Genomic DNA, 26,054 nt, shown 5'->3' on the forward strand with positions numbered 1-26,054 from the left:
TTTGAAATTATAACAAACTGCGTTAACATTTAGAATAAACTAAGAGAACCGAGATTTTTTGATTGAAACAGGTTCATTTCAATTTCAATTCTTCTGCTTCAATTTCCAAGCGAGTGCAATAAATATTACGAAGGATTTTATCTATAATGTTGTAGATTTCAATGTCATTTCGAGATAATTCCCTAAAACCAATCGTTTTGGATTTTTAAAACTCATTGACATGGAAAAAATAACTTCTTCACTAGTGTTCAAATGAATTGAACGTAAACGGGAATTATTTTTAGGTGGGGGCATTAGCGAATAAAACTTTTATTGAATTATATTGAAAGTAAAAGATAAAATAAAATGGAAATTTTAAAAAACTGTCTAAGATTTCAATGCAAACGCAAGGAAATAGTGTAAACAAGTTACAATATACAGGGTGTTTTCAAAGGTGAGTCTTTTTTTTTGACAGAGGGTAGAACTCATCAAAATAAGTCGTTTAACCAAAGATTGTCTATATGAAATATCCAAGATGGCTGAAATACAACCCCTAGAAGTTCGACAAAATTTCATTGAATTTCAAGTACGGGACTGTGGAAGGTGACTCCGGCATCACAAAAACGAAACAGAACATAATAAAACATATGGCTGAACAAGGAATGGTTCAGTACCAAGTTCATCGGATTAGATGCATAACTTTTGAGAAAATCGCATTTGTTGTATCGTGCAATTTAGGGTGGAAAAAATGTAGAAAATCGATGAGGTTTCTTGAAAGTGCTTATGTTAGTTATGATGAAAAAGTGCTATGATTTTTCCTTATTTCATCCCATTTTTACGACGATTGTTGGAAGGCTCGAACAAGAAGATTGTGATGCCCATTGTGAAAAAATTCGTGAATAATTTAGACGAATCTTATTGGTGAGACTTTGAAGTAATATTCTTTTTTTCACACTTATGTCCTAAGTCTCTTCTGTCAGTTGTTATCGAAATGAGCCATTTAATGAAATCGTGTAAGTCACTAAAAAATAATGAGAACAATTCGGCAATCCTGAGTTGCCATTTTCATTACCACGTAAATATCGAACGAGCCAATGGTCCACACAATCCACATGGTCCAATCAGGAGATTGGTAGGTTTTTTCCCACTGCTTCGGGATAATTCAGCTAACAAACGGTCTAGGTTGTATTAGGATCTATTCCAGTAATCATTTTCAATTTTTTTTTCAACTTTTGTCATTTTGGAAGTTTTGTATAGGTAATTTTTGGTGAAACGCTTCATTTTGACCAGTTATACCTTCTGTTGAAAAAAAAGCATCACCTCTTTACTTATTATACCCTGTCAATAAAAACTTTGCAGATTTCTGGGGGGATCAAGTCCCCTAGTCCTTCTTATATACGCCACTGGAAAATACTGAAATTAATTTTTCTCTTCTATAACACAAGCACGGATTCCACAGTGTCTCCCTAAAATTATGACGTTCCTCATAATGGCTCTATTTTGTTCTCGTCTGGACATCTGTTTATGCTACACCCGCAGAAATGTTGAATAGTTTGCGGTTTATAACGACCAATAACGCGTCCTTCATGGATATGGGCTATTTTACGATGGAAAGAGTTGTCAGTTTGAAAAATGGTCGAATATTATGCTGGAATCTTTATGTAACACCTTGTTGGAAATCAGGGATTTCTTAGTAAAATCGTGATCAGGTACTAAAGGAATCTGAGAGACAATTTGTCTAGAGATAGAAACTATCATCTTTATATGCAGTAGTATCGGGAGTATAAATACTATTATAAATAAATAATAAAAATTTCATTTCCTGGAATCATAATATATTTAAATAAAAATGATGTAAATCTGGAATAATCTTCATACAATGTTGATATTTGAATGAATACCAATTTGACTGATCTGAAATTTGAGCCCTGTTCAGCTTTCTAACTTGTTCTTAACTATTGCAAGTATAAAAATACCGACTCTTCTCCTGAAAAGGAATTTTTGAACTGTGTGGATACATAGTTTCCTTAGGTTTTGTTTATTGCTTAGAACATTTTGAAGGGGCTCAAGTGGCTGACTAGATATGCTGACAACCCTATTCAATTCGTGCAAATATTGAATTATCACCCGAGTTTTTCGAGAAGCATCAGGTACAAATCAAGGATTTAGTGAGAATCCTCTGGGAGATAGGACAGGAAATGCACCACTTGGGAAAAAATAATCGTTTCACCGACGATGAATTGGTATAATTAAAAGCAGGATTCACAGACATATAATCAGTGGAAAGAATATTTTTCCTGCGATTTTTTCAAGCACAAATAATAGGAATCAATTTTCAGAACATGAAAATTATCAATCTGCGACCTCGATTGCAAAAAACCCGATTATAGACTGTCTCTCAACTCAACATCCGATACTTCCACAAGATTTATAGCCTTCGAAATGAAATCAAATGATCGCTGTCAAACCCATCGATATCTGTCTCGGTTTACCAACAGATGATTTGTTTATTTGGTCGAAAATTTACAACACAAAACGTAACACGTTATTCTAATTAAGCTAATGGTCTATTAATTACGGACTCAAAAATGTCCAGTATGATCAATTTGTCACGTGGTTTAATTAGAATAATTAGATAGACAGACCGAAAGATTGGTCCAATTTAGATACACAAGAAGTCAGCTATGGGCGAACATGTAAAAAAATAGAGTAGTATTTCGGGTAGTCTCTTATCTTTCGATCTCAGGTCGAGTTAGGTATACCTCCACATAGGCGTAGTGTCAAGGCGGTTCTATATCAGACTCCATGAATTTTTATTTCATATACTATGCACGAGGACACTAGAAGTACTACTCTAAGAGAGGAATAACATCTTCACTTTGATTGATCCAGAATGACGTTTTATCTTTGGCCATAATTCAAGAAAATATTTTATTTATTAGTCTACTAATTTACATGTTAGCTACTTTGACAGTAGATACTACAATTTTTACCTACAGATATGTTCGGTTTGAAGAAGGACGAAAAAGAAAGAGACTAAAGAGAGTCAAGATGAACATATCATTCCTAGATAGTCACAGAATATTAACCTACAGAATAGCATAGACAACTTGCCGAATATTTCTGAGCATTGGTTGTATATTCGCAGCTGAAGAGATCGAGCTGCGATCATAAAATTTTTATGTTTCATGAGAAATAGTGACTAAAATGAAACACTTGTTAAGATGTCAAGGCGATTAACTTTCACATTCGTAATGAGTAATTATTTCACAGAATTACAAAGATAAACTTTGTGGCGTTCTCGAGCCTTATGGCACATTTTTTAACCGCCACCACTGTCCCCGTTTGTAACTCCATCCGATAGAGCATCTGAATATAATCCAGGCCTATTAGTCCCCCAATTGATCGGTCATTTGGGTGCACCCCATGAAAGAAGCGCGCAGTTTACTGGGCCCCAGATCTTGTCACCGGTGCAGCGATCTGTATTATCGGCAGTCTATCTATCCTGTTCGGAAGGACTATTTAACTGATGCTGACACAGCCACCTATCAAACGTATCGCCGATGACAACACTATCTTCGGACAAGGTGCTGTCAACCATGAAAATATTAATACCGACGTTGTTTTGTTTTTGTTGCATTAATTTCATTATCAGGTTCCCACAGCCCACTTATGTTTATTAATCGCTGGTTTAGGTGTCATGGATATCTCTGTCTTCGGGTTTATAAATGGGACTTATTATATCTTTGTTTTGTTGTTCTGGTTCATTAGTGTGAAACGGAGTTTTTGGAAATTTAGATAATCAGAAAGAAAAAGAAAGCTGAAATTATCTGAATTGACTTTAGTAAGTATGTATATACATAATATTTCACATGAATAAACAATTAACAGGACAACTGGCGCGTATTTGTGGCTGTTCATCTTTAAACATTGATAAAATAACGATAATTAGGTATTTATTGGTACCATAAGACATTTACAATGTATAGGACAAGTCAAATGAAAAATTGAAAAATCAATTTTTGGGAATTTATTCTACGATGACATTCATCGAAAATCCTGTAGTAAACTTTTCGCATTAATTCACTCAAACATAAAATTCTCAAATGCCACCACTTTTTTGGGTCTGCCAATAGAAGGAAATTCTTTGTCATCCTCTTCATTCGCAATCTTTCTGATTGTGGAAATATTCAGCTGAAATATAAGTCGTTTAGATTCAGATGAAACATTATATAAATTCTCTTACATTGAATATGTTCCCTACCGTCTGACGTATTGTGGATTTTTAGAATATCAGGGTATAACTATTTGAATGAGCGGACCTGAATTCTAAACAGCACTTCCTGAAACCCTGTCTCTTTTTTCACTCACTTTCGGAATTTTCGTAATAAAAATTGAAATAAATGTGAATGGAGTATACATAAATCGCAGATGTATATTTATAGTATTTTAAAGGCCGCATGTTATGGAAGAATAAGGGTGTATTGATGGAAATGCAAATTTGGAAGGGTGGTATTGAGAGTATTTATTGATCTATAGAGTTTGATCCTGTTAGAAATGATGAATAACAAGTCCATAAAAAGAATGAAGAGAAATGAATCACCTTAATATATTTTCACTATGAAAGTTATCTGCCAAGAATATTCTTGAAAATAAAGATCTCGAAAGGAAAATGGTCCCATTTTCAGCATACGGCGATACTGCATAACTGATCAAGAGTCAATCATCCTTGTGTTAAAAATTCTTCGGTTTTATGTGCGGATTCCGAGAAGAACAATGTTTACAAACAAATTGTTCATCAGAAGAATTAACATGTCCATAAAAGCTCGCCCTCTGGAAACACGAGCAAGGTCCGCAAACTGGACAGCCATATCGTCACATTTTTATAACTCAATCACGAAATGTGTTAAAAGCGAAAAACACAATCCCCAAAGTTATGACCATTGTAAGCACATTACACCGAGTGGTTTTCACCTTCAGTTCCCAGTAATTACGTCATCACATTTAGGTCCCGCTGGGTTCTCGAGTAATATACAACATCTCGGGATACACGACCCGGTATTGTTAAAATATATAGTTGTTTATTCATACATCACTACAAGGAAATTTACATAGGTTCGGGTCATTCATAATATACCCACAGAGCGGGAATGAAAAACGGCCATACCTGGGTTTATATCTTAATAGAGGCCCATTGGTTCTGTGTGAATCAATAAATATGGGGGAGTCCTACTAGTCGGGTCAAATAAATTTGTATGGAATGTGAAACTTGGGAATTATGCATATTTTTATGCAAATCATGTGCCACACACAACGATGTCAACATGTTAATTATTATAGTTGATTAGAAGCCGATAGAGTCGTTGACCTATCGAAAGATGTTCAGTCGTTATACTTATTTTGTTCGATTTTTACACAAAGAATAATTCTATTTCGAATAATTATGTACCTGGTACATTTATACATTAAAAAAATCGACGTCTAATAGGTTTTGTTATTTTTGAGTTTGATATTCTGTGCTTATTGTTCAGTCATACAGCAATGGCCGATATTGCTGGTGCTACTGGCTATATTCGAATAACAAAAGTAACTACCCCATATTCGCACAAATCAGTAGGAATTTAATTCCTTAGGAAGGTTTTATTATTTCAATGAATTAATGAAGAGATTCGCAAAGGTCTATAATTATCATAAGTTTTCCCTCATAGGAGTGGTAAGGTTGACAGTTGTCAGTCCAAAATAATATATGTCGTCAACGGAATGTTTTTGTTTTTTTCGGTTTTATCCTTCTGGAAAGTTTTTACCTTTTCAAAATACAGCCATCTAATGAGATCAAGCATGTAATTTTTCTGACAACCCATTTCATATCCGAGGAGTTAGTTTCACAATTTTCAAGTTCAGTTAGATGCAATCGACGCAGAATTTAACGCTTAACAATTTTTGAGATCAAAGTAAAAACTATATTGCTTCAACCCTTAGTGTAAAAACCTCAACCTCTATATGTATTTTGAATTGTGAGGATGCATTTTAATTGTGCTTTGGGAAGGCCTTTCCGTTGTGAGTTCTGGCTAATTTTTTTATTAAATCCAAACGTTTCTGAGATATTCAAAGTTTAATTTTGTGCAGATTGGTCATTCTTTTGAATATACTGTGTGAATCAGTAAAATTTTCACTGATTTATTCTATAGTATTGACGATAATCGTTAACTGCCCTACATCAGACATCAAAATACATATTACTTTTGTTTTATTGACAATTAAGATAAAAATGGGTCATTCATTGGCGAAAAATTTAAATAATTTCTTCATTTTTCAAAATTGACCAGTGCAGGAAGCGTCTAGCAGATCATCGAAATTGCAGAATAAATGGATGAAAATTCCATTGATTTAAACAGCATGCTTAAAGGAAAACCAGGGCTCTTTGAAATTCAAATGAGAATATTTCGAAAACGAATGAATTGAATCAAAAAAATTAAATAAGCCGACCTACAGAGCCACTATTTCGTTTTCAATGGCCCACTCTGTATCGTTATTATTATTATATTTTCAATAAGCGAATAATATAGTGAATCAAGTTTACACATTTTTTTCTACAATGTTTTTGAACGCTCCATGGTCTTTTTTTGGGGATTTTTTGAGTTAATTTTCAGTTTAAGTGTTCTTATTGCTTAGTTGTGGTAAAAAACATGAGTTTTCAAAAATAACCATGACTGACAAATCATTGATGAGTCTCGTTTGAATGGATTTAAATTGTATATCCTTCCCCTTCCCCTATCTCGAGAGTGCATTGAAGAGCCCTTTATGTGAGACTGCATAAAAACTACACACATGTAATTTGTCAACCTAATAAATTCGATGGACTTGACCGGTTCGCAGTCCATTTAGAAAACGAGCATGTCCTTAGTCCTTCACCGCATTCAATGACATATTATTCGTCCTTATTACCATTTGTCAAAGGGTGCAAAACATAAAGGGGTCTCTTGTCCAGATGTTTGCGGATTCGAGTGGCCCACTGTTTTTGTTCTCCCTTTTTGTGTGCCGGACATCAAAAAGTGGAGTTGAGAACGAGTGCCAGATCCAAATTGGACGTGTATGCCCTTTCGTTTTGTGTATTCGCTGGATTGAATGGCGATTGAAAGCTCAAATTTCCCCCTGTATTCGCAAGTTTCGATTCCCATTATGCTGATTGGGTAGGTCGATCTGTAGAACTTTATCTGCGCATGATATCATTCAATATAGACTTTTGCAATGTTTATTTGCTTAAAAGTTTGTGAATAGATTCAGGAAATACTTTTACAATGGACATTACTACTGTGATTGACTGTCTTAATATTTACAGTTATCTGACTTTATAAATCTCTTGAATTGTTTTTGAAAAGTACGAACTTTCATGGGTTTTATATTATCGAAATATTACCACTATCAGTTTGGTTTTCATCCATGATTGAGGTCAAATAAACAACTTATCAGGAATTTGGACTATATTTCTTCTCACCTTCTATTCAAAGTTTCGGAGGTGTAATTTATCTTTCTTCATGGCTTAAAAGACAAAAAGGAAACACTCAACAAAACAATTACAAAAGACAGGTCATGATACCAACCCAAAGAATATTAATTGGTTAGAGACAAATATTTGGTTCTTAACAAGTATTCAATTGAATCATATGCAACATTTTCTGAAAACATCGCCACAAAGACTTAACACTGAAATGTCAAACATGAAACGACCGGGAAATCGAAGATGTCAAACAACACAATCATATATATTACCACTATATTCTGATGAATTAGGCAAAATTTTTATTTCGAATCAATTACAAAGTTAATTGAAAACAGTCTATAAAAATCAATTATGGGATCAAATCGAATACATAACGACCTTTTCCATTTTTGTATCCAAATAACTCAAATCATGAAATATGTAATCAATTTTTAGCGCAGAGCAATAGAGAGCCATCCGTATGGACTTCAGGTTCTAAGGATTTATCAATCTGTAGAAATATCACCTTTTGTGTACCAAATTGCCCTCATTTCACACAATGAAGAAGAGAAGCACTTCTGTCCGAACAAATATTGTGCTGTTACGAACTAAATTAGACAAACAATAACATATATTGCTTTCTGCTTTAATTGGAAAGGCGATTTTTATTTACGATTTCATTATCTCCGAGATTTTCAAGAACGAACTGCACACAGGCGTACTCATTCATCATTATGGATTTATGAAGCCCGTTCGAACTCAACATACAACAATCTGTTCCACTACCCTGTGGGTACTGGGGGGTCTTTATTTCCACCTTGCTTTTATTGCCCCTGTTGGATGTCCCCCAAACGGTAGCTATAATCTACCGAGGAAAGGTATTTTAGTTTTTGAAGAATACATAATATTGTAATGAGGTGTGGATGTCCTGTTCTATTCAGCAAATTGCTTAATGGAAAAAAATTACTGTTAGGTAGCTTAGGACGGTTTCAGTATCAATTGCGCACCTGTAGCATGCAGCCTTTTGAAAATGATTTCACGCTTTAAATAAGTATTAGGAAACAATATGATGGGACATGATATATTTGGATGGGGATAATTTATTTATATAAATTTTTCCTACCATCCAACATGAGTTAATTGTAAAAAATATAATTTTATATATACTAATACCAAACAACTACGAGATATCAGCGCATGGAAGCTGAAATATACAAGGTGTTTGCTAGATACGCGCCAAGAATGCCAGAGATGATTTCTTGTCCAAAAAAATCAATATTTCACGCCAGAAACATGGGGTGAAATTCGGAGATATGGGGCGTTCAAAAAGGGCACTTTCTCTTTTGCTCCTTGTTCCTTTCTTTGGTCTTAGTTCTTAGTTACTTTGCATAAACCTACCATCAGCCAGATTCTAGTGTTTTACTATCTTTCAGTCAACTAACTTTCGGTCAAATTCTGCAGTTGATTCTCAATTCTTATTTATTACACCTATTCATCGACCATTCTAATCATCTCAAAACTGTCTTGACCAATTCCTCAGTCTCTTTTTGCTCATTGGACTCGTTCATCGTACAAAAAAGCAGATTAAGTTATTCGTCGTATTCAATCATGAAGACATTCAGGAACATCTGACGGCACTGCATATAATTGACATGTAGATAGGATCTACCATTCTGTTATTAAATATGACAGGTGCACTCAATAACTCGTCATTTTTATATCTGCTGGCACAAGAATCCCGTCACTCAAACAGCTATGCCAACTATATCGATCCCATATATCGATACCTCCGATTCTACTTTTTGCAAATCATAATTTATATTGATCGTCCACCATCAGGTTTTTCAGCACAAATGGATTTGTTCGGTTCTTGTTTATGATTTATTGCCGGAGGAAGACCAATAATGGAATTTATGATTATCTGCATCAAAAGGTTATATAATACAAGGTGTTCCAAAAAAGCAAGTGTATGGTTTATTACGAAATTATAATAACTTTATACTTGTCGATACAGTAATTCAGTTATTGAAATAACTCTGCTCTAAACAATTTGTTCTTGCCATTTGTTTTGGTGGAAAAAACTATTTGTAAGTGATGGGTGACGATCAGAGGTCAAGTTCGTGAAAGAAATAAGATGGCAAATTACCTACCGTTTATTTCTTACCAATAATGATAGTATCTTATACATTTCCCTTCACATTCTGTAACACCATAGATGTTATTTAATTTCATGCCAACAAGGTACTGTCTTAAACACAACGCTCCTCAACCGACCTCTTTAAAAAAGTAAAAAGTCTAGAGGTGTCAGATCCGAAGATCTCGTAGGTCATTAAATAGTTGGTTATAATTGTACAATAGTACTTTTGATCTTGCCTGAAATGCTATAAATGTTGATGAAAACAGTAGATCGATTTCCTGCATATCAGGATCAAATGGAATCTCGCAGAGCAATCAGTGGATATTCTCCTTCTTGTTAAGACTGCATTGTTTGTTATTTATTCCATTAATATTATATTTACAATCTTTTTCTTTTTTTTCAGGATGTCGAGAAACAGCCTTCATTTATGCGATAACCAGCGCGGCAGTGACGCATGCGATAGCGAGAGCCTGCAGCGAGGGCTCCATAGACACCTGCAGTTGCGAGAATCATCACAAGACCAGGAAATATCAATTTTTGGAAAACTCAGTGGCAGTTCCAGGAGTGCGGGATTTTGAGTGGGGTGGGTGTTCTGATAATATTGGATTTGGTTTTGCTGTGAGTCGTGAGTTTGTTGATACTGGGGAGAGGGGAAAGACGCTTAGGGAGAAAATGAATTTGCATAACAACGAAGCTGGCAGATGGGTAAGTTCACAGTGGAACATTGAATAAAATTGTACTCTAATGATTATGTGAATATCAGTTTTAATGAAGATTTTGAAGGAGAGGCCCATTGATGAATTTTGACAATTAAAATAAACATAGTATTATGCGGTGAAAATGAAATCATTGTATACTTAATGGCAATAGTGTTTAGCAATCGGGATCTGTATCAAGAAATTTGAAACCCAGTCAAATTTCAGGATATACCTATTCACTTTCATAAAAGCTGTCAGTTGGCAATGGAATAATTTTCTCAAAATGGGATAAAGTTAGCAAATATAAAATGTCGTTAATGCCAAAGCATCATTTCCACAACCTTTTGAGGATTTTATTTTCAGAAAAGATGCAACGACAAATTGAAAAAAAAGTTGGAATTTCAGAGGGACATCACCTTTAAAAATTTTGGAATCAATGGATTATAAATATAAAAGGGTGAACGGAGGCAAAGTTTTAGGTGAACAAAAGCCTCTCATTGCAGGCAAAATACTCTGTTGCAACCATTTTCACAATATGCCTAAATATCAGATTTTCAGTCCAATAGGCCAACGTTAACTTTTCTTAAGCATTTGCATTAGGTGTCATTAATTTAATTTACTTTCACAGCAAAAATGAATATGCTTAAATACGAATCTTTTGTACCATGGAAATAACTAGATAATGAATCCCTTTCATTCATTCCCTATCATTTTATACAGGGTGTCTGTAAACAAATGCGAAGGACTTAGGGAGATGATTCCTCGTTGAAAATAAGCAGGGGTGGTTCCTATAAAGTGTTTTCGAAATCGACCTCCCTTCCAAGGTACAGCCTTTGGAAGGCATTGACAAGTTGACAGTTTTTAATTATTTTTACTGATGGTTCTAAAATACACTGAGTCAGAAAACTATACATTATATGAAGCACTAAATAGATGTTACTGGCACAATTTTTTTTAGATTCCATAACTTTACTATTAGGGGTTAAAAATAACAACCCTTTATGATTTTCCTTCAAAAATTGTTTTCGGAGTATAGATTTTCGAAAAATAAAATTCTCTTATGGTTACCCATTTAATTCTGGAGAAAAAAAGACTCTTGCAAAATTTCAATACAGTCGATACTTTTCTCGGAATAAATAAAAACTTACAAGCAGTTCTGATCACTCATTCCATTTCATCGTATAAGTGCTCCATAGAATGACTACCACCCGCTAAAATATATGTTGTTATTTTCAACCCCTTATAATAAAATTATAGAATCTAAAAAAATATTGTGTGAGTAACATGTACTTAGTGCTTCATATATAGTTTTATGACTCAGTGTTTTTTAGAACCCGTAAAAAAAATGAAAAACTGTGAACTCGTCATCGCCTTCCTGAGGCTGTATCTTGGAAGGGAGGTCGATTTCGAAAAAAATTTATAGGGACTACCCCTGCTTATTTAGATTTAGAACGCAAAAATATTTTGACAAGTGTTATAACCTCACATTTTCGTACTATAGAGTAATGAGTCAAATTGACAAGGCCAATTGACAACTTTTATAAAAATGAATAGACTATAGACAATTTGAGCACCTGAGTACTCCCGCTTCATGTCATTTTCTTATAGATAGGTCAATCCTCTTAAACTTGCAACTACCCCCCAAACTCAGACTCTTAGACTCTCGATGCGCCCCTGGATGTTTGCGTTGCATATAAACAGTCTCACATAGTGATAATAAAATTCCTTATGATATCACCAATTGAAGAACACACAGAAATACCCCTTTGGGTTTTTGTGATCGCATAATGCTCACTCTAGTTCTGGTGTTATCTAATAATAATAAACCTTATATAACTTCAAATATGAATTTTTTGGAATTCTTCTCTTCAAAGCCGAATTTGAAGATCGATTCTTAATTAAAATAATTCGGTTAGAAAAATATAACGTTTGATTATGAGACCATTAAGTAGCCGATCATTTTCGGTAATGATGAATAATGTTTCCTTAATTTCTCGATAAAATTTGAATATTAATTCAGGATTTCCGCTTACAAAATACTCCATATTGATAATTCCATTCAATTAATGATACATCAGCCGTGCCACACCATCGCAGTTCGTAGTCCTGTATTAATATCGATTGGTCCCGTTTTGATTCGAAAGAAAATTATCGAGGAGAAAAAATTGAATTCACGCTGAATTCCGCACATTTTTCCATCGAGCATGGACGTCCTGGAATCGTTTCAGCGATGATCGGGGTAATGTCAAGTTATAAGTAATGGAAAAAGGTTCGGGAAGGCGCTCGGTAACAAGTTAATATGCATTTTAATACGCACTTGATCCGACCACCCGGTAGTAATGACTACTTTTCGTATAAATCAAACCTTTTTCTCACACCAGTCATCATTAGAATGTTTTAATCGGGCATAAATAATATTTATTTTCAACGACAGAGATTTCGATTTAGTCTTATGGCGACCTGCTCTTCTTCTCGAGCTGAACAGGACCGTACTGTGTTTAATTTATGTCAGGTTTTGACAGAAACCCTGGAAATCTGCAGGTAGATCCATCAATATGATCAGAACGTGTGGTAGATGTTGCATCTATTCCAATTTTATATTTGGCTTGCAGTTTTCAATAGAGACTCCAAAGTGTGAATGATTTATGCTTGGAAATTTCCATTACCTATATACGCCAGCATGATTTATTCCATTCGCAAATTTGAGTCTATAATATGGGATCCTTCTGATATTAATTTTGACGCAGCACTTTTTGCTGACTAGAATTTCGGATGAGAGTTCGTCTCAATTCGAAAGCATTTTGAGTTTATCAGTCATATGAACTGTCTACCCAGATCAACAAGATGTGACATGAGATGCCCACATAGACTTATAAATAACATGGACTCCGCATGTGAGAGAGAAGTCGGTTGGTTGAATAAGATGGAGAGTTTGTGGGCAAGCTGTCAAAAGGTTAAAGAACACAAGTTTATGCGAAAATTTTCTTCAATAAATTTTAAACAAGCTTCCGAGAAGACACACAGAAATTCCATAGCATTCCTTCGAAATCAATTATGTCAAAAAATATGTGAGTTTTAGTCAAAAATAGATGTAATGAGAATAATAATCAACGTATCAACACCTTGTGGGCAAAGTCTGCGAAAATTGTAAAAATTTTCCATAATAAATGTTCAACAAGCTTCCGAGAAGGCAAACAGGAATTCCTTAACATTCCTTCGAAATGGAAAATATAAAAATTATGTGAGTTTCATTCAAGAATAAATATAATGTGAATAATACTCAACGTATGAACACCTTGTGGGCAACGTCTGCGTTTATATCCATCATATGATTTTGACATTGCCCACACGGAATCAGTTCATCTCTTTCTTGTTCGATCAAAACGCATAAGCCCTTCTCTCTCTAATGCATACAACCCCTCGATCTACTGAAAAGTCACGTGACAGTGAGTCCATGTATTATAAGTCTATGGATGCCCATTAGGTACCGTAAATGTGCGCTACTATTTTGTTAGTTCAAACACTTTGTATAGCCACTCACATCACATATACAGGTTGTTCCTAAATTGGAGGTGAAAACGAAAAGAAGAGATTCCTTCGGTAATTTGAAGAAAAAAGTCTCATAAACGACCGCAAACAATTCATTTTCGAGATACAGGGTGTTAAAGTTTACTTTTTGAAGTTTTTCTCTTGTTATACTGAACTTTAAGGTCTCTTGTAGTTTTGTCGTATCTTCTACTGATTTCGAGAAGAAAATTCTGAAAGATTTTCTCGAAATCCTCCAAAAAATCCAAATTGCCTCAAAACTTCAGTTGGTAAGCTGTGGTGAATAAATTCATTGTTAGTTTTAACACGTCAAGTTAAATAATGAATGTGATTTCATAACTTGTTTTAATACAAATCTAAAAATTCAAACTTCAACACCTTGTATCTCGAAAACGAAATGTTTGTGATCCCATGTTTATGGAAATTTGTTTTCTTAAAATTACAAGGAATCTCCCTTGTTCGTTTGTATCTCCAATTTAGGAAAACTCAGCATAAAGCTGAAACACAACACTACCCCTGCACTGCCTCAAGCTTCTACATAACCTATGAATCTTATTATACATATCTCATTTCCACTGTTTTTTCTTAATATGCTCCATATTCTTCTTGTTCGGACATCCTGTATATCCTCGTTAGTACTCTAGAATGCCCTTATTTTTGCTGAATATCTAGCAGAGTACTGCTTATCCATCCTTCCGCAAAACGATCCCAAACGGGCATGTACATTTTCGCAGCGTCTGCGATATTTCAAACGACCAGCATACGGCGAACATAGAATTTTCGTGCCATAGACACTTAAAATAACTTTTCTTATCGGAAACGTACTGTGCTGCAAGATTTGAGAGGATGTAGGTCTATAAACTAAAATTAGCCGGTAGTAAGTCACCCTCCACCACTTTGCGTATCGAAGAATTAATTGCCTCCGATAAATCGAGGAATATCTCCTCTCATTAGTGGTATCTTCCAACCGAGAAATATATCTCAGGGAGTTCGTGCACTCATTTACAGCATAGTTAAATATGGGATCTTTGGTTGTTGGTGGATCACGAAGTGGTTTTATTGGTTTGTAATATTTTACAACTTTGAGTGATCTCTGAATGTTTATTACACACTGATGAATGATTTCGAGGTCAGAGTAGTTTTTTTCTACATTCTATCGCTCTGAATGAAATTAAATTTTGAACTGAATCAATGTTCGAGAACCGCTATGAATTGGACACAAAAATGATAATGAAGTTTTTTAAAAACTACATAAGATGAAGGCTTGATTACGTACTCACTTCCAAATTTGCTGGACAAATATATGGGAATTGATCCATTGGTGTACAGGAGTTTTTGAAAACGACAGTTATAGATATTCGCCCATGTTGACATATATTTTCGCAAGAGTAATTTTTATATCAACAGTAACATTTTTTTAAATTAAATTTCAAATACCCTCAATACTGCAACGTACATGTTCCAGTCAAAAGGATAAGGAATACTTCAATCATTTAGTTTTACTACAATTATAATTTCCAAGAATAACTATTTAATTAATTTTTGGTTGACCAACATTGGGTATATACACTGAGTGTCAAACTGGAATCATCCTGAAAAAATTATACCAACACTCTCTAAACCTCCAGATGACCAAACAAAATGTGAATAGAGAAATACTAAATAAGGTCTAGCGCTATAATTAAACAGGATGAGTCTTTGACTCGCACAAATATTTCAACAGTAGATTTTGGAGGTCAATAGAAACACTTTTTTTAATATTTTTTTTTCCTATTCGACCCTGATGAAAAGATATAGCTATTTTAAGTTTTCATAATGAGCTGTGCCACCCTGGAAAAACAAAATTACCTTCAGAATAACACTAGCTAAATATGTGACACTACACATCTGTGGATCATTTTAACAGAGTTGTATTCAGCCAATTGTACCCAATTTTTCAAATTTCACAGATAATTTATGAATTTGAACATCAAATCACTCGAGAACGGCCCATTATTCTTCGAGAAAATATGAAAAATACTTTCGTTTTACAAAACGCTCAAATATTCATTTGATAGCATCGAACTTAGTTTCAAGATTTGGGTTCTTTGAATTTTTGGTATTTTCATGGTTCGTAATGGTCATAATGAGAAAACTCATTTTTTTGAGATGAAACTAAAAATAACATTTTTTATGGTTGTTCCACAGCCTGTATATTTTGAGCCGAGTTTAAAAGATCCATAGATGTGTAGTATCATAGATTTAGCGACTGAAAGTCATTTTGTTTTTTTGGGGGTGGCACAGCTCATTATGAAAACAAAATGGCTTTATATTTTTATCAGGGCCGTATCGGAAAAAATGGTATGGGAAAAAAGTGTTTTTTTTTTACCTCAAGAATCTACTATTAAAATATTTGTACGAGTCAAAGATTCACCCTGTATATTATAATAAAATAGTTATGAATTAATATAGTATGAATGATTTTCGCTCAGACTATATACTTCAGACTTCGACATCCGCCATTAAACATAATACATTTTGAATCAAACGGTTTTTTCAAACTGATAAATTACATCTGCCAAATAATTATTTCAATAATTAAATAACTGTAGTGTTTCTTTACAGAACATTTCCACATACTCTTTCCAACATCGTTATAGTAACTAATGTCAATTGTTCTAGTTTATTTCACCCTTTCCTACTCCACTAATGAGCGTGTTCCCCTCTTATAGAAAACTATAAAATTAGAGATCTATCGTTTCTTGCAACGATATACTTACCTTGGCTTGCCGTGCAATAAAAGGGCACCCCATGGGGTTCCAGATGTCCTAGCAGAGGGGCCTCGGGCCCCCCGTCGCTAAACACCGTATTACACGGGTAATGCACCAGCCGGAACATGTGTTCATCTTGTTCTTATCTCCTCTCGTATGTCACAGGACGTACGTACGTGAAATCTCAGAAAATTGCTGTCGCGCAGGTTTGATAACAGTGTTTAAGGGAACTTCTCCTTCATTTCGAAACACCCCTCGAGATTGATAGAAGCATGTTAGGGAGATTTAAGAGAAAGAAACGTCTGTTATGAACATTTCACCAAATTCATCAAGGAAATAGAAATGTTTCTTCAATTCGTTCAAGAAATACTTTTGGTTGATTCACAATCGATGTTTCTCAATATGTTAAATACAGGTATATTATGAAGAAAAAGCATTCAAAACAACTTGCCAAATCTGTATTGAAAATGCTAGTTACAAGGACCTATGCAGGCTTCATTTTATCGTTTTATTTTTTGTATATCTACCTATACACTTCACAATTCGATTTGCTGATGATGATTGTTTAGGTGCGAAACATGACTAACAAATACATTTGTGGAGAGCTTATTTCTCATTGTTTCAAATAATTAATTTATAAATTCTTCGAAGCAGTTGATTCAATACTTGTAAAGCCAACATGTACTACACCTTTGCTGATGCCTCTGAAAAGTCTCAAAATAATATATCCGTGGAATATACAATAAAATAAGTAAACTGTCAAGGAGATGGGAGGCACAATAAACCTTAAAGTCGCAATGAAATGTAACCCTCCTACCAAACTATAAACTGTAACTAAGGGTATGGGGCTTCAAACAAAGCACTTCTATAACACTTCCTTGTGATTTTTGTATTTTATGACTTATTTTAAAAAAATTCGAATTCCCCCTAGCCTAACCCCTAGCTGACCTAACCTAACCTAAGGAAACTAACTAAGGGTATGGGGGTTAAAACAAAGCACTTCTATAACACTACCATGTGATTTTTGTATTTTACGACTTTTTTTTTTAAATGATTCGACTTTCCCCTAGCTTGGTGACGGTCATGGATGAGGCGATGTCTTTCAAACCATAATTATTTTGTAATGACGAAATGAACGTGTTGGGAAATTGTGGGAACGTTTCGTCTAGCTTTTCATCTGTTGTTCACGTACACATTTGGAGATGCTCACAAACATTGGATTCATCTGATGATCAGTATTCATCAACAGCCCATAGTGGAAGAGCTCTAACAGCCTAGTGATGCGATAAAGAAAATTTGATGTACATTTAGGTCTTTTGGTTAATCTAAAGGTGTAGACCGACTTCACAACATGTGTGCATACACGTGGTGCTCCGTCATATCCCATATCCGGTTTTTCAGTACAGCTTGTAGAATTACCAACGATCGTGTTTTGCAGATTAATACTTGATTAAATCCAAATCGGCAATTCGGAATTCTTCTTGACTTGTACCCGATACTAATTCTAGTCCTTCTGGCTCATTCTGAAAACATTTAAAGGCAAAACTATTAAACTAATAGACAAAATGGTACTCATTTTGTGTCCACTCAAGGAAAAAACATCGTATTTCTTGTTTTACTGCTCCTCTGGCCGTTTGATTTTAAATGTCGACTTTTTTCACGTTGCCTGGACATATCTGTTTAATTATTATGGCAGAAAATTGCATGGCAGGATCGACAGGCTCAGGACATTTCTGAAATTTCGAGATGCCTGCAGGGATAAAAAGTTTTCAATGTCACAATTAACATGAGCGAGTTCGAAAGTTCTGCTCTTTTTCTTCTCGGAAAAATGGATTCAATCGATTAGATGTCATTGTTTGCGATGGAAACAATCTCAAAAAATATGTGTTAATTGCTGCCATTGATCAAAGATTTCAAGCTGATTTACGCCTGGATGTATCGGATTCTTGGCTTGAAGAAATGGCGAGCTCTTTCCGTTTTTTCTCGGTCGATGTCATATGCTCTCACCGCCTACAGAGGAGGACTCAGGAAAAACCAGGCCATTGAATCGACTGAAAATCTTGCTCGAACAAAAACTCTTCTCGTAAAAAAAGTAACAACTTTTTGCGGTTTCGAGTTTGAAATATTTTTCTAATTCCAACTACCATTTTCAACTCTTCCTTCTCTATTCTTGCTTCAGATCGTTAAACTGGATAAATATTTCAATACCAATATTCTGAACTCTGGATTTTATACTACGAAATCATGCTCAACCAATCCTTGCTAATTTTAGACAGATAGTTAAGGACATGGCCCTCCCTAATTTAGGGAGAGTTTTCCAACTCAAACCTTCACAATCAGACGAATTATTTTTCTTGAGTTGAAATCCAGTTTTTTTGTAGTTAAAAAAAGTGAAATAAAATATAAGAAAATCATATTTTTCTACAAGCGTGCGCGTTCAACCTTTTTCCCGCACGCATTCCAAGTTGCAAAGAGTCTCTTTCCCAAAGGGTGCGGGAAAAACCCCTGCTAATCCATTCCCGCACGCATTTGCGTGCGGGAAAGAAATAGCAGGCAAATATTATAGAGTAAATTAAATTCTATCATGTTTCTATGCACAGAACGTCAACAATGAGAAACCCATAGTAACGACATGCAGAATTACGTCTGTCATTATGTATGAATTGATCAAATGAGATATAATCTGTTTCGTGAAATTGATATATTTACATATTTGGAGCGCTTGTAGAAAAAATATTGTTCCTAACTCTTGCGTAAAGTGTCTTGCCCGCACTCAACTGCTTACCCGAACTCTGCTTCGCATCGTTCGGGCAACGGCAGTTTCGTGCGGGCAAGTATCACTTTCCGCACTTGATAGGAAAATAACTATTCCGAAACTGTTCAAGCAAAACCCATGAAGTTATGGAACCTGTTGGCATATTTATTTAATATTTTCACTGGAGAGATCATTAAGGTATCAAATAATGCCAATTCGGTTTCTGTCTACGCGCAATTCAGATTTTTGTCATTATTCTTCGTCAATTTCAATGAAATTCTAACGTTGCCTCCGACAGAACTCAATAAATTGTAGTTTGGGTTGGGGTAGTTGTAAAATTTTTATATGAAAATACCTATCATTTGTGGATATCCATATAATGAATAATATACGAACTTTCAATACTTGTTTAAGAGCCGAACAATGAAAATGTGTCATTTCATCCCAATATTGTAATAGGCATAGTATTTTTTTTAATTTTCGAAAAATCAGAACTCCCAAATTGAGTTTACGCAGATTGAGACCAATGGTTTTTTTTCCTACTGAAAAATCAGGAAAAAATATGTGATGGCCATATTAGTGTACCTACTTTCAAATATTCTGATTTTACATTACGGGTCAGTTCCTATAAATATCGACAAGTGTAGTGCAATGGCAAAAAATTAAGTATAGGGTTTCAAACATGGGTTTAAAAGATTTGTGTTGAATCTGCATCCTTTGCGTACAGAAATCGAATAACTCCTGAATAAAGCCACTTGAACTGGATTGCACCAAATCTTCACTCTAAGTACATTAAATCATCATCAAATGGTGCATCAATTAACGAGATAAATATTTACAGGGACTCTCTTAATGAGCACTCAGTGTATGGCATTGAATTATTCTATTGCGATCTTGAAAATTCTTGAGCAGATTACCCGTTTACATAACATAAAATAAACAAATAGCCTGATTTACGATATACGTCCACCGGATATAATTCTCATTTCCCAGAACATTATTCGGGCACTGAGCCAATCATAAATTAAATATGTAGGTACATAATTATTCTTAAGATACTTCCAGTGTAACGAGGCACTTAGCGATTGAAGAGCCCTGATTTATTCATGTGAATCAGATGATGGGATCCTTTGCAAATATTTACTGAGATATTCAAGATGTAGATGTGAGAAAATAACTAATACTTCAAGTACTTCATAATGATCTATTGAAGATTATGACCTAAAATGCTCCTTGAATTTTCTTTGTGGCACTCGTATTTCTGTTGGAATTTTGGAAGAATGATCCTGATCTCCTTCATTTCGTAGGCATTTTTGAACGATAAGTAGAAGTTACGAATATTACAATAGTTTCCACTTTCGTCAAAAAGATGGCGGAATTTAAAGAACGTCTTTTTTCAATGCAAGAGGAAGTTGAAAGCTGCAGCAAAAAATTTCAGCCACATTTATAAAGAATGTAGAAGGAAATTCTCGACGATTGAAAGCGTTTGGGCCAGAAAAGCCTTGGGGGCCATATGCCCTATGTGCTACTTCATAAATAACCCTACCTCGTGTACTATTCAATGAATAAATTGCAATTGAATTGCCTTTAAAAATTCTGTTAAATTCAAAGCTTTCTACACCCCTAGTCAAATCGTGAACCAATTGGTTATCCTTCATCTTCTTTTTCTGAAATTAGTCATTTATTCTGATATTCACATATGTTTCAAAACAAAAACGAAAACCGAAAAGTTCCTAACTTTTTCTTTTCATTACAGCATGTCCAACAACACATGAAACAAGAATGCAAATGCCACGGCATGTCTGGATCCTGTACCGTGAGGACGTGCTGGATGAAACTTCCATCCTTCAGGGTGATCGGCGACATCTTAAAAGATCGTTTCGACGGCGCCTCTCACATCACATCAGGCAACAATCACCACAGGAACAACAAGGCACACGGCAGGATGATCAACATGAACCCCAAATTCAACAGCATCTCCAGAAACAGCATATACAGCAAGAGGGAGAACAGGCGAAGGCAGAAATACAATTTTCAATTGAGACCTTTCAATCCGGAACACAAACCGCCGAGCGCCAAGGACTTGGTGTACTACGAAATGAGTCCCGGATTCTGCGAAAGAAACACCAAGCTGGGTATCCAAGGAACCCACGGCAGAATATGCAACGCGTCATCGATCGGGGTCGATGGATGTGACATAATGTGCTGTGGTAGAGGCTATCGCACCCATGAAAAAATCGTGGCTGAGCGATGCAACTGTACATTCCACTGGTGTTGTGAGGTTAAATGTGAAATATGCAGAACTAGAAAATTGGTCCATACGTGCGTCTAGTTTTAATATAGTCAAGAATTTGCAATTTTCGTTCATGTTTTCCTCCGAAAAAATTTGTGATAATTTCGAATCCAGTGAAATAGTTTTTAGTTTTATATTGGTGGAAATGTCAACGCAATTTGCATTTCATCTTGATCAATCAGTATTATAAAATTTAAAGACTGATTCCGAATTTAAAACTCCAGTCAATCCTGTACATATGTTCAATTTGTGATGTAAATTTAGTGTTATATTTGTAAATTTATGTGACCGTGTATAAGATAATATTATGCATGAAATTTCATTCTATATGACGATTGTGTCTATATAGATGTACTTCAAGTTCCAATCATCTTAATAATAATTGTGGAATAGAATGAAATGTAGGATAATTAATTTATTGCATTGTAAATAAATAATCAGCGAGTATAGTGTATCTCAAATTGTAAATTATTCTTATTTATGTAACTGAAATTTTATATATTCTTTCATTTAATTTATTATAAATCTTGCTTCTTAATTGTAAATTATTTAATATGTATATAACCGCTAATTGTAGCATTTTGTGATTATATTTATTTTCTTCGAAATATAACTGTATATGTCACTATTAATTGCATTTTAATCATTTATTGTCCTTTCCGTCTCTTCTTTACTGAATTCGATATTTTCATTGTTTTATGGTTATTTATGTTGGGTAGGTATATTCAAAAGTTGTGCCAAGTTCTCAAAAGGATATGAAACTCATCGAAAGTGCGTAAAGAATACGACAAAGTACAGAAGCTTTGTTTTTTTATTTATTTTTTTTATATTTTCACACTTACAAACCTGGTGTAGGTATAGCCGGTAAAAGTTTTTTTTTCAAGTTTTTCAAGTTACGAGTTACTGAGTTAGTATCCCTGAAATGATAGCTTCGATTTCATATGATAAAAACACAAAAATATAGTAAGTTAAAATACCATCCCATCAAATAAACAGTTATGAAATATCAATATAAGGGTGTCTTCTTCAACAACGGACATTTCTATCAGTTTGCACTGTATATTTATTACTACTGTTTTGAGCAATGGAAAATAGAATCCTTCAGACATCCAAATGATTTTTGTGAATGAAGAATACGGAATTCGAGAATTTGGGACAATTATGACACTTTAAATGGGGCGTAACTCCTTTGCAGCCAAGATACGTGAATTTTTCACGTATTTTTAAAGGGTCCTTATATCACCTTTATCGGAAATTTTATTTTTCATATGGCAGGAATGCCGGCAAATTGCCGGAACCTGACGTAGCCACTTCGTCTTTTGTGGATTTTACGGCTAACAGTAATAGGTATATGTAGAGTCCGACCGAAACTAGTTTTTAAGGCCGAAACCGAAACCGAAACCGAATTTCGGCTGCGGTCCCAGTTTCGGCCGAAAACGAAACCGAAACCGAAACTTCAATAATGCTATGTTTCCGTGGAAGAATGTTCATCATGATCGGTCATTATTTATCAGTTTCATAATAATAATCTCGATAATCTGATCTTAAAACTGATAATCAATATAAATAAATAAACATATAACTATTTTTTGAATCCAGTGAATAATTTGTGGTTTTAAAAAAATGTCGAAATGAAATGAGTAATTCCTTCCATATCTTTCCAATTTCATTAAACTTCGAATTACACACACTAGTGGAAAACATGAAAGGAAGAATGCAAACAGAAATATTTTTTCTCAATATTTTTAATTGTACGAGAATATTCTTTCAACTTTAGGAAAAGAGATGACTATCTTGTCAATGAACCAAAGTTAACTCAGAATGCCGATCATAAAAACTGTAGAGATCTTTATTCAACGTTATTTAACGACAACCAGTGACGGATTTGCCTTAAGGCCAAAAGTAGGCCTGATAGGGCGGCTGTTCGTGACAAAAACAGAGTAGGTGAAAATAATTTGACTAAATTCAACAGGGCTAAGTGCCTAGCGGGTTGCAAATCCGCTATTGACGACAACGTGAATGATATTGTAGATTTTATTTCATATACATGATGTGAATGAAACCAATAAAAAATGAGACTTTTGTCTTCGTCTTCTTCTATAGTTTCGAGATAATGTTGTAATTTATAGGTCATGATAGCCGTACCGAAATTTAGCAGCAAACAGCATTAATGCAAAGTTCGCTGCGCCAAGACCAGTCACGCAAATGATTCGATATCATCCAGCGAGGACAATTACAATGAGCGCATACGCGATGAATAACGAAAGAGTAACAATTCTATGGATAACTCTTAGCAGCGCAGCTGCACCGAACTCAGTTTCGGTTACGGCTGTAGTTTCGACTGGATTTTGGCCGAAAACGAAACTGAGCCGAAACCTGTTTTTTTGGCCGAAACTAGGCCGAAACCGAAAACGAAACCGAAAGTTCGGTCGGACTCTAGGTATATGTGATGTCAGGCTACTGGCAATGATGTTTTCAATGGGTCAATAACAAGAAGAATTTTGTCGTAAATATTTCTTGAATAATCGTATTAATTCTTGACTTGAACAAAAACATAGTAGATTGAAAATAAATGCATAAAAATGTGTTTTTAACTCCTTCTCGCATGAATGAATTTCAGAAGAAACGATGTAGCTATAATTTTTCTTTCAATTTCAGTATAATGTGAATAAAATTTAATCAATTTTAAAAAAATTAAAAATTCACAGAGGAATCTCAAGATGTTTGCTTGATTCTCCACTACCTCCAAACTCAAAATTTTTTTGGATACACCGATACACGTTATCTAACGTGTAAAAGCCTAATAATGTGCAATTTTCGTGCTTTCCAGTTGACCGTTGAATAGAAAGCAAGAACGGTTATTAATGCAAATATTTATCACATGTTGGATAAATACGTGATAACTACCTTTCTGCTACCGATCCAGTGGGGTGATATAAAAGGTCGATACTCATTGATACTATACATACCCTGCACTTATGCTCTTGTATAGAAACAACTTCAGTCGTAATGCCATTCAGATTGTTCAGAAGAATATGATTCCACAAATATATTAGACTACTAGACATTCATATAAGTCCTTATTAAGATGTTCTGATGCATGTGGGAACTCGCATCACAAATATTTTTTTGAATATTTTGTAAGTTAAGTTTAAATTTATTATATACCCATCATAGGTTTTTCAATTCGTCTCAGGTTCTTAAAAGTAAATAACAGCGATACTTCTTGATTGCCCTGAAAATCGACAGCATAGCTTACTGTACCTTACTTTTGAGAAGGACCAAATTTTGGTCGGTGCTGAGGAATATTTCAAGAAAATTTATTTTTCAAATTCTACTTTGACCGTTCAATATAACATCAAATAACGTTTGGGGGAGGAATAATTAAATGCTGGTTTTATGTATTTAGATTTTTCTTATCGTCTAGGGTGAATTAGACATATCTCAACCATTTTAACACTTCAATCGGAAACACCCAACTCCATTTATACGTCTTAACACTCAAGCCTTTTTCATTCGCCACCCCAATTTGAAAATCCCAGGGGCCTCGCTATTCTTACTTTAATTATGATTCTAATGATATGAACAACTATAACAATGATGGAAACAATAACAATGATGGAAACAATAGCAATGCTAAAAACAATAACAGCTGTAACTTTCCACTTTTGTATGAACAACCCCCGTATCATCAAAGTTTCGATAATTTACTAGTGGATAATTATCACGGCTAACTATAGGGGCTTTATCCAAACTAGGTTTTTAGTTGAAACCATACCACCATTGAGCTTCAACCACCTAGTGGAGCCATTTCAACCACACAATAAAAATGAATAATGAATGAACAATTTGTGAAACTGAAGAGACTTTTTTGATTGAACACATTAAAAAAAATTGAAAATTAGAGGAAAGATCAGTAGGTAGTGGAAATCGTTTTTTCCCAGTTTTTCTTCGATATAATTCAAAAACCTTACCAACATATTGAACTATGTACTATGTACCTTTTCTTGCAACCTGAACTCAGTGGTTCATCTACCTCATTAGGTCATTAGATTGATAGTTGAATTGTAGAAGTGAATTCTATCTATGGATAGACTTTCTCATAGAAAAACACCTGTAATCCAATAATAGAACATTGTCTACAAAAAACCACCATTATATCGGTATAGCCTTTTGACTCTTTACAGATAGTTGGGGAACCGACGATGCTAAATCGGGATTTATTCGAGCGTCGTGCAGATCTAGTAGATTTTGAAGTTTAGATTGTAGAAAGGAAAAAAACTTCTATGACGCATGCACTTTCAGCGGTGGGAAAACCGTCTGCAGGTTCTCAAAGATGAAAAAAAATCGTCAGGTGTACATCATCGAACTTGTCAGATTAAAATACTCAAATACAGTATATGCCCTAAGTGTCTC

General features: G+C 34.6%; 1 protein-coding gene across 2 annotated transcripts in view; it reads left to right on the forward strand.

The window, feature by feature from the left end:
* LOC123311305 (protein Wnt-1) overlaps window positions 1-22,209 on the forward strand; it is a 45,112-nt gene extending 22,903 nt beyond the window's left edge. For both annotated transcript variants that reach the window (XM_044895192.1, XM_044895193.1), the window contains exons 3-4: window positions 10,000-10,301; window positions 21,102-22,209. In XM_044895192.1, coding sequence (XP_044751127.1) covers window positions 10,000-10,301; window positions 21,102-21,677 — 878 coding nt within the window. In that variant the 3' untranslated portion in view covers window positions 21,678-22,209. The remainder of the gene's footprint in view (window positions 1-9,999; window positions 10,302-21,101) is intronic.
* Window positions 22,210-26,054: the final 3,845 nt, after the last annotated feature.

This window comes from Coccinella septempunctata, chromosome 4 (genome assembly GCF_907165205.1).
Source record: "Coccinella septempunctata chromosome 4, icCocSept1.1, whole genome shotgun sequence".
Classification (NCBI taxonomy): domain Eukaryota; kingdom Metazoa; phylum Arthropoda; class Insecta; order Coleoptera; family Coccinellidae; genus Coccinella; species Coccinella septempunctata.